This window comes from Rhinichthys klamathensis, unplaced genomic scaffold, assembly GCF_029890125.1.
Source record: "Rhinichthys klamathensis goyatoka isolate OS25496 unplaced genomic scaffold, OSU_Roscu_1.1 h1tg000160l_1, whole genome shotgun sequence".
Taxonomy (NCBI): Eukaryota; Metazoa; Chordata; class Actinopteri; order Cypriniformes; family Leuciscidae; genus Rhinichthys; species Rhinichthys klamathensis.
The window spans coordinates 1,260,326-1,275,652 of NW_026606694.1; the positions used below are offsets into that span (position 1 = coordinate 1,260,326).

Genomic DNA, 15,327 nt, shown 5'->3' on the forward strand with positions numbered 1-15,327 from the left:
GGGTCAGAACGTCTACATTTGGTAGTTTCAGCAGTGTATAGTGTAAATGCAAAAATCGGATACGGGTCACTTTTAAAAGATGATGTAAGCGGGTCGTCAAAAAAATCAGATATAGTCAGAAAATCGGATTTGGACATCAAGACCTGCAGTGTAAATGCAGCCTTAAAGGAGTAGTTCACTTTTAAAAAAACTTTTGCTGATAATTTACTCACCCCCATGTCATCCAAGATGTCCATGTCTTTCTTTCTTCAGTCGAAAAGAAATTAAGGTTTTTGATGAAAACATTCCAGGATTTTTCTCCATATAATGCACTTTGCTGGGCACCAAACGGTTCAAGGTCCAAAAGACAGTTTCAGTGCAAACTACAAACTGTTCAAAGGGCTTTAAACGATTCCAGACAATGAATAAGGGTCTTATCAAGCGAAACGATCGCTCATTTTAAAAATAAATAACAAAGTTTAAGTTTAATAATGTCAAATGCTCGCCTTGCTCTGTTCTGTGATGCACGTTCGTGACTCTCCTGTTCGAACTCGTTCATCAAAATGAACAAATCTTTTTCAGAGTCAATTTGTTCATTTGGTTCGTTAAATGAATCAAATGACTCGAAAAAAGATTTGTTCATTTTGATGAACGAGTTCGAACAGGAGAGTCACACAGAACAGAGCAAGGCGGGCATTTGAGCTTATAAAACTTAAACTTTGTTATTTATTTTTGAAATGAGCGATCGTTTCGCTTGATAAGACCCTTATTCATCGTCTGGAATCGTTTAAAGCCCTTTGAACAGTTTGCAGTTTGCACTGAAACTGTCTTTTGGACCTTGGACAGTTTGGTGCCCAGTAAAGTGCATTATATGGAGAAAAATTCTGGAATGTTTTCATCAAAAACCTTAATTTTTTTTCGACTGAAGAAAGAAAGACATGGACATCATGGATGACATGGGGGTGAGTAAATTATCAGCAAAAGTTTTTTTTTAAAGTGAACTACTCCTTTAAAGGGACACACAAATGGCATTTAAAGGGACACACAAAAAAGTTTTTTTGCGCACAAAAAGTATTCTTGTCGCTTGATAATCTTATGGTTGAGCCACTGTAGTCACTTGAACTATTTTAACAATGTTTTTATTTACTTTCTGGGCCAGCAAGTTTCAATTACAATAGAAGCCTATGGAGAAGTGAGACCGCTCTCAGATGTAATCAAAAATATCTTAATTTGTGTTCCGAAGATGAACGAAAGTCTTACGGGGTTGGAACAACATGAGGGTGAGTAATTAGTGACATAATTTTCATTTTTGGGTGAACTAACCCTTTAACAGCTACAATTACAGGTTGTTAAACTACCGATCGAACTTACACATTTTTGTATTCTTGCCCACAGACAGTCAGATCGACAGAGGGGTGGTGCCAAAATCAAAAGTGCAGTATGGGTGTTGAAGTTTGGGCAAAAGTAAACTCCACAACCTTTTTTCTTTAGTCATGTAATGCCGATTTCAAATATGTTTTCGCATTTCTAGTGCATAGACAGCTAAGTTTTATCCAGCATATGCACAACAATCAACTAACATTAAAATATGTAAGGAATATTTTCCATTATGACAATATTTACATGCACAAGAGTAAAAAAAAAAAACACATGTATGATCATATAAATGGCAGCCTCAGTTCTGCCACCTTTATGAACTGGAACTCACGGTTACTGCATTCAGCACTGTAAAACAGCTTTATATAGATATTGCCTTGTAGAATTATACAAGTTGCATATTATATATTTTTTATATATAAATAAACATTAGGTCTTCCAGCTGAAAAAAAAAAGTAATTTGAGATTAAACTAAATATTCACATTCGAAGACTGTAAACAATTCAGAGCATTAGCTTTAATGGGCTAGCCTTAAAGGCCTCTAAACACCAAGACTCAACCACAGGCAACTCACTTCCCACAATACAACACAGCAGGAAACACTACATACACAAGCATGATGTCCATTTCCTAAACCCGAACTACAGCTTTACAGCAGGTCTCCCGCTAGGTTTATCGAACTCTCCCAAGGACAGAAGAAAAACATGCACCATGTAGTTGAGATTCTCACACAAACTGTAACATTGGACATAACGTGACATGCGGACCTCTGACAGGAAATAGGACCACCCTGCATTCTCACCAGGAACCTTGGGTCAATTTCCTCTTTCTGCAGTGCTTTCAAAAACAAAAGAATAGCAGATCCCAAAAGCTGAGCTCTGAAATCTGCATAGTGCATGATACACAAACATTTTTCATAATGAAACACTAAATGAATCAATAATGAATGAACATAAATATACACCACTGCTTACTCCATTGTACATCATATGAACATTGTTTGGAACCAATATTGAATGCGGATATTTTGTTGTGCCCTAGACGCGCCCAACAAAAGCATAGGCCTGAGCAACGATATGCTAAATGTTTCATACACTGGCAGAGAACATTCATCAAAACGCTTCTGCCCTTAGACTTTATTCAGCACTGAAGTTACTAGCGAGTTTCTCAAGCGAGTGTTCTGTTTCAGTTCCTGAGAGACCCTCTGTGCTCTGAGAGAGCTAATCTTCCCATACCACGCCTTTTCTTCCAGAGAGGAAAGCAGCTCTGCCAGAAGGAGAGGTCTCGGAGTGTTTAGCGGGCTGAATCCCAAAACCCGTCATCGGCAGAAAGAAAAAGAGTTACGGGGCCACGGGTTATTTTAAGACTTGGGAATTTCTCAAATACACTTTGAGCAAAGCAATGTGTCCCAGCTTTTTAACCAAACAGAGAATAAATGTCAAGGCCATTTATGTAGCACAAATTGGAGTACTATAACAATTTCACCATTTAAAATCTTATTTTAACAGTCCAGCTAGTTACTTCATCATTTGGCTTAAGAAGTAAACATGTCCTCTGTCATATTCTGAACGCTTTTAAAATTAAAATAACCTGATGGGGTATACTTTTTGGGATTGTCTTCTCTTCAGGGAGTAGTTTCACTCCGGAATCCTCCTGCAAGGAATGTAAAAGATGCACTCTGGGTGTGCAGGCAAAAATTACTAATCAAAATCAATTTAGCACAAGACGCACAAGTCTGACATTTGCGAATTCTATAATCATCTATTCTACGCTTTGCCATCTCCCTGATGTTTCCCAGTAGATATTTCCATCCGGAACGACACACTTCTCCCTGGTGGGAAAGGCATGTGTAACTGGAGTCTGGGCCGTTGGTCCAGGCCTCGTCTGGACATCCACCCTGTCTCTTCTTCAGCTTGAGCCGTTCACGACAACAAAGAGCCAGTCCAGCATTCCGCCTGCAAATTAAGATGCTCCCAAACAACAGGCTCTGCATTCCTCATCAAGAATGTGTTTCTCTAAAAATAATATACCAAATAAACTTAATTATAGTAGCCTGGTGGCCGAGTTTTAATGCCTCTGGAGCAAGGACTCGCAAAATCCAGTGGCAGAACTTTTGTTTTGGCAACCATATGTTTTAAGAAGCATTTTCATTCTCAAGCTGCTGTTACAGATGTCACCTTTCATGTGGGCTGATCAGCTCTGTATAACTTTATGAGGACCTTTTATTGGCCTAATTAATTCGCAGCCTTCGTTTAGACAACTTGTCGCCATGGCACAGCGCGGCCTCTCCTTTGCGGTTTAACGTTTAATTGTTTAATGGCTTGCTTACCACCATTATATTCTATTGTTAAAAAACATGACACCACTCTACAAACCAAAGATTTTTAAGAGAAATGGAATTGCTTAGACACTGCTAAATTATGTCTCCTGCAACCTCAGCAGGTATTACTTGCGTCCAAAGGGTATACTATACACCATCACCAGGGTACTCACCAAAAAAACAAGGCAAAAACCATCTGAATTAGATAGAACAACAAAATAACAACATTAGGAAATAAAATACAATACATTAATATAACAACAGACATCGGCAGTCCATAAAAGAAGATACTTATGGCCAAGCTAATCCTGATACCATAACAGCATAAGCGTTTGTGCTATGTATATGCTGGGATCCACAAGTGTCAATCTAAAAATTGCATTCTCAGTTTAAAAGACTGTATCAAAACTTTGGGAGGAATTTCAATTATGTTGTTCATTTCCGTCCAGGCAGCTGAGTGCATAAGACAGCACAGGACAGACGTCTCCTCCTATCATTATATACAGCATCTTATAGAAATAGGTCGACTATAAGTAGATCTGCTGAAGAACTTCCATTCTGACACATTTAGATACAGCCATCCTTGCCATCACTTTCACAGCGAGACAATAATAGACAGGGAATATTGTACAAAGAGGAATCGCTGAGGAAAAATTAAGTTTAAGAGGAAGTCATATTCAACAACAAAATAAAATTATATATATATATATATATATTGTGCATAAGTTAAAATTAATTTCCCTCATCCCCCCCTTCAAATTTTGTTAATAACAATTAGCTGGGAAATGTTCTAAATTTTCCTGAAATTTAGAAAAAAAAAGGATAATCCTAAAATAGGCTTCACTTTTATTATAAAAGATTTATTTTTGCTCGCCTGGGTCCATACAATTTAAAGATGGCTTTGTCTGCTGGATGAGTTCTTAACACGTTTGGTTAGGCTCACCCAACTAGACTAGATAAGCTTATTTAGAGGTAGGAATGCACCGGTCGTGATTTTTCATGGCCGATTTACAAGCAAAGATTCTAATATATATCGGTCACGGAATTTTTTTTCTTTACACAAATGTATTTGTTGTTTATTTGCTCTATTACAAAGCTAAACCATTTGAAATTAGAGGCAACCAAGCATTTTAATCACAAACTGGATTGCATAATTTTAAGATTTAAAGCAAAAACAGAATGGTTTGACTTTAGCTTTGTGAAATTATGCTACATAAAACATACCTGCAGGCTGCACGTAACAAAAACAGCAGACGGGCTGAATGAAAATGTAAATTTACTCTCTACCAGTAGGTGGCACTTATGGAACAGCAGTGATATATATATATCTTTTCCTTAGTTAACGCTGTAAACAAAGCAGTGCCGTACTTATAAACACTAATTCAATGGGCATTATATCAAGGTAACTTTTGTCAAAACTTTTCTGACAGTTCCCTACAGACTGAGACACATTCATTTAAGCCTTCACCCTCAATTCAATATTCATATTTCCAATACTTCCAATACTTGCACGTCTGCGCTCTCTTCTCCTCTGTGTTCAGCGTGTCCCGTCTCTGGCCTGTATTAATGTCATGTTTACAGACTTTGTAATATTTACACACAAATTACATTATGGAAAATTATTGCAATGCAGTTTGTGTTCAAGTCTGGTACAAAGATCGGCCAAAATAACACATAATAAAACAAAATAAAACGATAAATGTAGTAACTGATAAAAAAAGATCAGAAACATCTGATATTTCTCCAAACATTACGTACAACAAATTAGAGTAATAAAGTAAATTAAAGCTTGTTGAATCATTTCTCAAAAGGTCCTTAAGGGTGAATGTGTCTGTCATATTAAAGTGTGGTGAATCAGATTATTTTGGCACTTGATGATCTTCAGACAGCCATGTATTAAAATTCCTCGGTAAACGGCCCTGACGAGTTTGGTACATCCTGCAAAGCTAGCATTCCAGACATGATCGGCATAACCTTTGTGTGTGCCCGAGTGCACCTGGCATGCTTAAAAATCAGAAAGACGCTGAGGTCTGGGTCTATTAGTTTTTGATTTTAAGCTTTTAATAGGACAGTCCTTCCTCGGTAAGACATCGACCACGTAATATTTCAGCGGGTAAGCATATCACTGATATCACACTGATTTCATGCTTTCACACATCTCTGTTAATTTTCTGGACCGTTCTGAAAATAAAATTCACAACTCCACAGGGTTGAAATTAAGTCTAAGATGTACTTGTATTGTGTTAGTACTTTTCTGAAATGGATCTGATACTAGTGACAGAACAAACTGTCCAATAAATATGCCATAAACAACAGGACGTGCGGCCTTGACCAAAAGCTACACCACTGACACATGAGTGAGCAGTCTGATAACAGGAATCAGATGATACTCTCACTCACAAGCTCAACCCCTTGAATCAGTAAATGCAATGGAAAAATCATTTTAGTTTTACTTACTTTTAACCAACTGTGTTTGGTGTTTTTGGTTTACTGGAAACAAGTCAACCTCAAATTAAATATGGTGTCCACCTTTACTAAAGTTAATTAATAATGATAAACTGTTAATAATGAAAAAAAGTATAATAATAATAATGATAAATAATTTTTTTAATATAAATTTAATTTTGCCGTCGAGGCTGAGAGGATGCTAACATTAGTACCTCAAATGGTTAAAACAATACACACAAGTCCAACCCAGATGTTTAATGTCACGATTGTTACAATCTATTTGCATTTAGCTTATATCCAGCTGGTCACTTTTATGCAGTCGTTAGGCAGCAAAGTTGCATATTTTAAGCTAGTGACGTGAGAAAGCAAACTGATATGTTCATGTAGCTGACAGAAACATAAACAAATCAGAAGCACATTCGATTTTAGTTCTTTAAAAATTCGAACACATTGTGTTGTGTACACACACCGACGGCGCCCAGCTACGACTCGCAGCTACAAGGCTGTTCAAAATCCTGCCGCACCACTCACATAGTTTTCTATTAAAGTGCCCCTATTATGGTTTTTCAAATATTCCCTTTCATGCAGTGTGTAATATAGGGGTTTGTGAATGTAAACGTTCTGCAAAGTTGTAAAGTCGAAAGTGCACGATAAATAATTCTATTGTCTCCCAAAAGAAAGAAACTCAGAACCGCATAAATGTGAACCGTCTGTAATTCGAATACCACTGCATTAAGGTTCTACATCACTAGATAAGACATTTGCATAATGCCCGCCTATGTTGTACGTTGTCCGTCCATGAACAACTTGACGCCCACAAACACATCCTTTTACTGACGACTGCTTCTCCAATCTCGGAGTTCAAAGCGGGATTCGCAAAACACCTGCTCTAGAAAGTTGGGTCAGTAGGCCTACTTAGTTTATTTGGACCAGCTTGCTCCTCAGAATCACAACCTGTAAGTGTGAATAATTATTGATGTATATATTTTCTACCAAGTAATTGAAATTAAGTGGTTTTGTGTTTTATATTGTGTAAGTTTACGGCTAACCCACTAACTCATGTTATCCACCTTATTCCTACGCCCCATGACGCTTTGCGCGAATTATGGGTGTAACTTCCGTTAAGCTGTAAACAATCAGTGAAAGGCTCGCTCTATGAACGCAATACATTAAAAAAGTGTCACAATGAGATGACATTAATCGACTCACCCTTCAACCATCGAACATTAAAATGAAATTTAAAAGTTTAAAAGAATCAACAAGGTCAACAGACCAAAAATAGCCCCAAACGCGTGAGTCTTTGGTTAAATATCACTGTAGTAGGCAAATATCTATTGTATAACAAGCCTTAATCAAAAATGCTCATTAACTTCAGCATTACATGTCACTATATCAAAGTGATTTCCGTCATTTTGACAGATTATAAATTGCATTTACCTGTAAAGACAAAACTGGAAAGAAACGTGAGGATTTGAGGAGAATAACGAGAGATTCTTTGTGCATTCCAGTTAATTATTATCGTAAATTTAATTCGGGAGAACAGACCACAAATGTGCCGTATATGTTGTACTTTTTCATACTTTTACAGCGGATTGCAAAGGAAAAAATAAAAATCATCACGAGGAAAAGAAAGCAGCGACTGAAAAGAGCTCTTGCCATAGATATTCTTGTTATAACATGTCACGTTAAAATACCAAGTATAACGTTATTCTCATGATGTCTGAAAATAAATCATGAAGGAAAATTGACAGCTCATCCAGTCAAACTGACGGATCAACTTTATTTGTAGGGCAACCTTATGATTTGAAATTATTCGTTTCAGCCTTTTTGAATGGAAGTTCCCCAAACCGGAAGTGCCACCCATAATTCAAAACGCAATAAGGTCGTCAGGAATAAGGTGGATTACTGTCTTACTGAAATATTTTGGCAAATCAGCTGTGGGCCACTATTACCTAAAACTACATTACAAGCTAATTACCTAAAACTATTACCTAAAACTACATTACAAGATATAAGCTAAATGCAAGTAGATTTTGACTTAAAACTGTGTCTATTAATGTAGATTGTCTGTCGTTCTTACTACTTTGAGTAAAGATAAAGGATGGAGCAAGATTTTTTTTGCAAACTATGATACATCAGTCATTCACGTTAATGCTCGGCTAATGTATGCACCGGTTATGTATTCTGCTTGAATAACTAGTTCTTCCATTAATGTTTCATCATCAGACTTGCACTCGGATTGATATGGTCAAATCGACGTCATCGTAACTGTCTTTACAGTGTACAATCGCTGAGCTGATGTTTAGCTTCCCACGCGCGCTGTAAGTGACAGACCAATCTAAACAGACTAGGCCGTCTGGCCAATCAGAGCAGAGAAGGCTCGCAGATAATAGGGATGTAGAGAGACTGATTTATCCGTTGAGGTGTTTGAGAATCATTGAGAAATGTGGTGATGTGCAATGTATATTATGAGAAAATCAAAGTGTTTTTTGACCTTTGCATGTAAAGTTGTAAACCTGTGAGAGACCTTCAAAACAAATTTAGGAACCTTTAAAATAGCACAATAGGGGCACTTTAAATTACATAATTACATATTTATCCCAAATCGTTGTTAAAGTGCATAATGACTTCACCCTAGGCTGGAATATTGAGCATTTTTCAGTAAATCGTTTGTCTTTGTGTGGCTTTAATATAGTCTGTATGCTTCAAATAGAGATTAATATTTGTATGGTTTAGTGCTGGGTTTTTTTGTAATGATGTTCAGCACTATTTTATTTGGAGTGTAATGTTTGTTTTCATTCAGTATCCAATTTAAAAACTATCGGTTGATTAACTGGTTATCAGCCAGTGCGGTCCAACCTAGTTATCGTTATCAGTAAAATGCAGTCTCGGGTCCACCTCTAATAAAGTTCAAAACATCTAGACAGGGTGCAATGGAATTGTCCAAAACTCAACTCTTGCTTCTTTTTTTAGAACTGAAATCAGCGTCTTAAAAACATGTCTGTCATTGGCACAATTCACTGAAAATTAAAGCTCCAGTCCTTAACTTTTGTGGGTTAAAAATTATCCAAAATATACTTTTGAGCAAATACATAACCAGCCAGTGTTCAAAACTATCTCCTTGCCTTAGCTCGATTCAAAGCGGTAAGCTTGTAATACTGTTTTTAATTCCAGTGGTACTGGTGGATTTCCGCGGGAAATTTGAGCATGTCTTTGCGTCATTACGTCACATAAAGAAGGAGTCTCGGCTAGTAGGCTATATTGCGTGCGAGGATGTTGGAGATGGAGATTTATAGCCTTTTCTCACAGCACTTGATATAATTAAACTTATCAATTTGATGGCGGATCCAGAGAGGTTCAAACGACAATCACTAGTGACAACCGGAGATTCACCCGTTGTAAAATGCAAAAGTCTTTGGACTTCAGAGTGGCTACAGAAAAAAAGAGACTGCAACCGGGCCCATGCGAAAACAAGGATACATATCGGAAGGGCATTAAATGTAGTCACGCAATACTGACGTTGTTAACATTAAGAGTTTGAGAACAAAGTATAATTTGCAAGGTTTGACGTGATATGATTAGCGATTGTTAGATTTATTCAGCGTGATTTACTGCAATGCTTTTTTCCCTTAGTTGGTCATAACAAAAGTGGATGTTACTTACTTGTTCAGATGACATTTTCTGGTGAAAATTGTTATGTTGGTCATACTTCCAAAAAGTAGAATCTGTGATTCTGAATGACAGTATCCACACCGTGGATACACGTCACGTCACCACATGGTGACTGATAGCCGCCCATTCTCCTCAAAACATTGGATTCATCCGTGCAGTGCCGTGCCGAGGCACAACCCACGTAAAGTTGATAATTCCGTGAATAATTGCTATTCCAGATTTCGAACAGAGATGGCGACAAAGAGGAAAAACTACGGACTGCAGCTTTAAATGATTAAACATCATAAACAAAAAATAATGAAATCCACTAAATAGCCAAATTCACTGTGTTCTTGAGAACGTAATGTGAGTTCCTAAATGTATTGCTTAATTGGGGGGGGGGGGTCTGTTGTAGTCACAAGAATTTTGGAATGTAAGAAATAGATTGTAGTCCAAAAAAAGATGCTTGAACCCTATGCCTTTACAAGGATGTGTTTATAATCTCTCATCATATAGAGCCCATGACAATAATTGGAGTACATAGTATCTACACAAACTGTTGTCAACCCTTCCAAACAAACACACTCCGCATGAAACAAAAGCCATGTTCACCAACCCCCTTTTAACAAAAAAAAACTTGCCCTCCCTTAACCGACATAATGAAAACACCAAGGGAAGCAAAATAGCACTGAGGGGCTTGCGCTCATGTGAATAACCTTTTGGCGCTGGCAACACGGCTTCCACTTTCCAGAATAATTGAATTTGGTGTGCTTTGTGACCACGTATAAAAGCTTCCCTTTGCCAAGCGGCAGGCCTGGCTGTGGCCATTGCATAACAGAGCCTGTAAAGAATAAAGGGAGAGCCGCTGGGGCCTGGGCATGGAGGGAGGGAAGACACGTGGGAACTGCTGCCTCCATTGGGCAGCTTTGTCTAGGGCCGATCACGGGCAGAGTCCCTCAGGCATTAGTGTAAGCATGCCTGACATTGCACTCATTCCACAGTCACAAGAGCCTCCCCACAGAAACTACGCTGGAGCAAGTGGACGAAGGAGAGCGGACTCTAAGGGAGTCACCTTAGGAAACCATGCAGCGGACAGTCTTTACGGCAAACGGACGCAGGCGATATTTGCTGTTTACCCGACTATTGTCTTGCCGAGGTGAAGCACCCTTCCTTCCGCAAAGCCCCTCTTGTAAACTAAAGCACTGAATACAATACTGAAAATATTGTATAAAAATACCTATTTTATGTTATTGAGATTAAAGATATTAACGTTCTCACTAAATTTCAGAGATGAATTCTAAAATGTACACTTCTTTTTTGCACAGCCAGCACTGCGAGGTTTGCTGCTCAAATTGCAGTCATGTGACAATTTCAAGCAGTGACAGAAATGCAATACCACAGAATAATTTTTCACCTTTTTTTCGATGGAAGTCACACCCAGCTAAGAATGATTAAAACTTTACAGATACATCCTAAAGACGCTTACAAGCAAACACCACAACACAGAGGCAAAAATGGGTTTGGGTATTGGGTATGCTTTTAGGATATCAATGAAAGTTTTCAATGTGTCCCAAAGAGAACTGGTAGCATGCAGTTAGGGAGTGAGGGGCAGGTGCTGGAAGATGGCCCTGTTTCACAGAGGAGCTCCAGTGGTTTCCCAGGTGACTGTGCAGTGAATTCACACACTGATTCCAATTTTCACTACAAGCCGTCACTGGGCCTGAAAACCTGAAAACTCATGTTCACTGGTGCACAGTTGATGCTCAAACAAGGTGGTGGTGGTGTAAAACATCATGCCCATGTTCAACTTCATTTCCTATTCATATTATTTTTTTAATAATAATAATATACATTTCATTAACAATTATTATGTATTAACTACAATTATTTTGTTTTTGAGGTAGGGTGTACCAGTGATTAGTGCTCTGAAGCAGAACCTAAGATAATCTCTGAAAATAATGGTAAAGAACTACCGTAAACGTCCATAAATGCAAGCTCAAAGTAAAATCAAGAACAGGAAAGCTGGAATTTCACAAATTATGGATCAGGCTTTTAGTTTTCAAAGTGAATTATATTCTACTCTAATGCTATATGGCCTTGTTTGTCCTTAAAGGTTCCCAGAAATGACTATACTTCATTAAAAGGGAAACAAAAAATGAAAGATTTGTCATAATTTACTTTATTCTAAACCTGTATGAATCTCTTATATGAACACAAAAGGGTAACCAAACAGTTGACTGGCCCATTGACTTCCAGAATATATATATATTTTTTCCATTCTATGGAAGTCAATAAGAACCATCAACTGTTTGATTACTCATATTCTTCATGTTCAGCAGAAGAAATTCATTCAGATTTGGAACAACTTGAGGGTGAGTAAATGATGAGAGAAATTTCATTTTAGGGTGAACTATCCCTTTAAGAGCCTGAGGAATAGATGCAAATATCTGATAAGATGTACCAACTCGGTTTCTCTGTCAGATTATTTTTCTTTCTATATAAATTAAGCCAATATAATGAACTAGGTGTCAATTAAATTTCCACAAATCTCATGCATTTGCATGTCAACTTAAAAGCAATGCTTTACTGCCAAATGTGCATGAGACAATAAATATGGCCAGCACTTGCACTTTTTGGTGAAATAAGATGATTGACCCCCAGACTAGACTAACCTGTTCTGAGAGAACAACAACAGATATCTTAACAGATATATGCATTCAATAAAGTCCACAATGGACAAGACTGTAATCAGATTGTAATGTAAAATAGTACAGTTGTAAACCTACAAATTTAGTTTAGGTACAGACAAGACAAATAAAAGCAGAATTATGGCATAATCAGAGGCTATACAGCGCATTAGTAACTCTGATGCTTGCTTCACAAGTTCCATTGTGGATGTTCTTGTATTATTTTCAGCTATTTTGTCATTCTGACTCAATGACAGAAAACAGAAGAGAGAGAGGAAAAGGGAGAGAATGTCATGAGACCAGCTTTAACTCATGTCGCCCACATGAGCGCCCCAGTTCAATGTGTTGTCCTCACATGTCCACCTCAACATCTGCTGGATAACTCCTTACCGCTCTCCTGACATGAAAATATGAGATTTCCCAGACTCTAATCAGCTTCACATTACAAAAGCATGTCACATGCCTTTGTCGAGGGGAGCCTTCAAGCAGATCAGGTTTGTCTTATCTTGATTAATTTCAAGCTACTCCATTCCTTCTCTTGAAAAGGAGAGGAAAAGTGGAAGAAGGCATTAAAGATGCTTTAGAGTGAAAACGAAATATACACCACATAACACAAGAGCAATGCATACAAAAGTGAAAGACTTTCAATTTGGGTGGGATGTTGCAGAGTCAATGCGTATGACAGCGGTGTGATGTTAATGACAATAACAAAAGTAGATTCACACATCTGAGAGGCTAAAATCATTTTTGCTTTTTGAAATTTTTACTCAAAATACAGCTAAATGTATTTATTGTTATTATTATTGCATTACATAAATATTAGTGGTGAAAATGTAATCCAAATTATCTGTTCTCAGCACAATGTGACCATCCAATTAGAGTCATACAATGACAGAACTGCCTTTGAGGTGGTGGTCTGCTTGCTCATTGTTTTGACATGCGTGACCCTACAAATTAAGATGAAACCATGTTAACTACCCTCAAGGCAAAATCCCCTCTATTTAATTTACACAAGGCTTCAAGTGAACTTGTGTTTAAATGAGTTGGGCTGAAAGGCTGGTTTCTCTGCTGGTGAAAATACAGACCTCACAAAGCACATCCACACTGCTTTCCCAGCGGCCCAACTAGCATTCCAAACATATTTGCACATGGAACTCTTGGAACTACAGTTCTCTCTTTCATTTGGACACTGTTTACATTATGTGACCATTTTAAAAAAAAATAACGGAGGAAAAATATATGCTTAGATAAATTAAAATAGCAATAAAATACAGTATGTGATTTGCCTTTCTACTATTTCTTAGGAAAACTGAAGCAATGGTGCAAACTGTTTTCTGTTGATATTCTAAATTCAGAAATGTTCAAACTTACTGCAAAGAGACCACCACACACTCTATAATGATTTTTCAAAGACAAAAGTAAAAGAGAGAGCATTCTTTCCTGACCCTATCCATGTTACATGCCGTTACATCTAGATTTAGCCAAGATGACAAATGAGGGAAATGATGCGGGTGACTAGGAGCAAATGCCAATGTGTATCTTTTATATTTGACTGACAATTAGGAATAGCTAAATTGTTGACACTGATAATGTGGAATCTAAGTATAATCAAATCTATATCACACTTAAGGTAACTCGAATAAATATCACATAACTTTTGTCATTAACACTGATTCAATTATATTCTGAATTAAATTTATTGTAAATAGTCTTTGAAATGGTATTCACTGACACTGATTATTTTGTGACAAGGGAAGATTTTAGGATGCTTATTAAAATGTCATCACTCAGCTGGTTATAATGTTATAGTGTTAATCATTGTATAAACATATATACAGTTAATACTATATGCTTTTTAAATTATATTATATATTTCTTATATTATATTTTAACAGAAAATAAATTAATCACGATATACACACACAATAGAAATATTATAACTCATATCTCATCTTCTTTAATCCTAATTTTGCAACAATCTTGGAGTTATACTGTAAATTTAAGCAACACATAACTGGCATGCACTGTCAAGTATTACACTTGGGACTTGTTGAATGCCATCAAACATTATATGTAGGGACAACATCATCAAAAAGGTTGCCTCTTTCCTGATGCTGTTTCATACAAGTCAAACCAAATAGTAATAAGACAAGGAAGTTCATACAAACACCACTATACAAGATTGAATAGCCATTTTACTGGACTTTTTCAGGTGAACAGTCATTGAAAGACAACTCAGAAACGTGTATTATTTGCACATAATGTGTCAGTAAATTGGCATGACAAGCACAAAGAAACAACCAGCCATGTTACACTGTGTCAGCTCTGGCCTGTGGAATGAAAACACTTCCATTCCTAACTGTGTAACTTCCCTCGCTTCTTAATCATCACTTAAATCTAAGCCCCCGCCCTCTACAACCAAACAATCATCAAACTTCAGCCAATAAATAAAGCATGCAGCACCTCTCAGGGTCACTTTTACCTGTCTCTGGGGTCGATCCATGAAGTTTGTCGAGTGTTGTGGTCAATGTAAAAGACTCTGCCATCAAAATCCCTGGCTTCCTCCCAGCCCGGGGGCAGCGGCAGCTCCGAGCTCTCTCTCCGCTTACAGCTGCTCACCCACGGCATAGCGCTGCTGGGACCCCCTTCCTTTACTCCAACAACAAATATATCACAACTTTCTACTGCATTACAAAAGTGTAACTCCCATCAACTATCGGAAACAGAAAACTTCACGACGAAGAAACAACCGCGGGTCAAATCGACACAGGCAGTCCTGCATCCACCTTTTCCAAAAAGTTTTGCAGCGCTCTCATGACTCTGTGTGTCGGTCCTCCATGTTTGACTCTATCTACCATCTTTCAT

General features: G+C 37.5%; 1 protein-coding gene across 3 annotated transcripts in view; it reads right to left on the reverse strand.

Moving 5' to 3' along the window:
• Positions 1 to 15,327, reverse strand: part of wwc3 (WWC family member 3) — a 52,488-nt gene extending 37,161 nt beyond the window's left edge. For all 3 annotated transcript variants that reach the window (XM_056258848.1, XM_056258847.1, XM_056258846.1), the window contains exon 1: positions 14,945 to 15,327. In XM_056258848.1, coding sequence (XP_056114823.1) covers positions 14,945 to 15,090 — 146 coding nt within the window. In that variant the 5' untranslated portion in view covers positions 15,091 to 15,327. The remainder of the gene's footprint in view (positions 1 to 14,944) is intronic.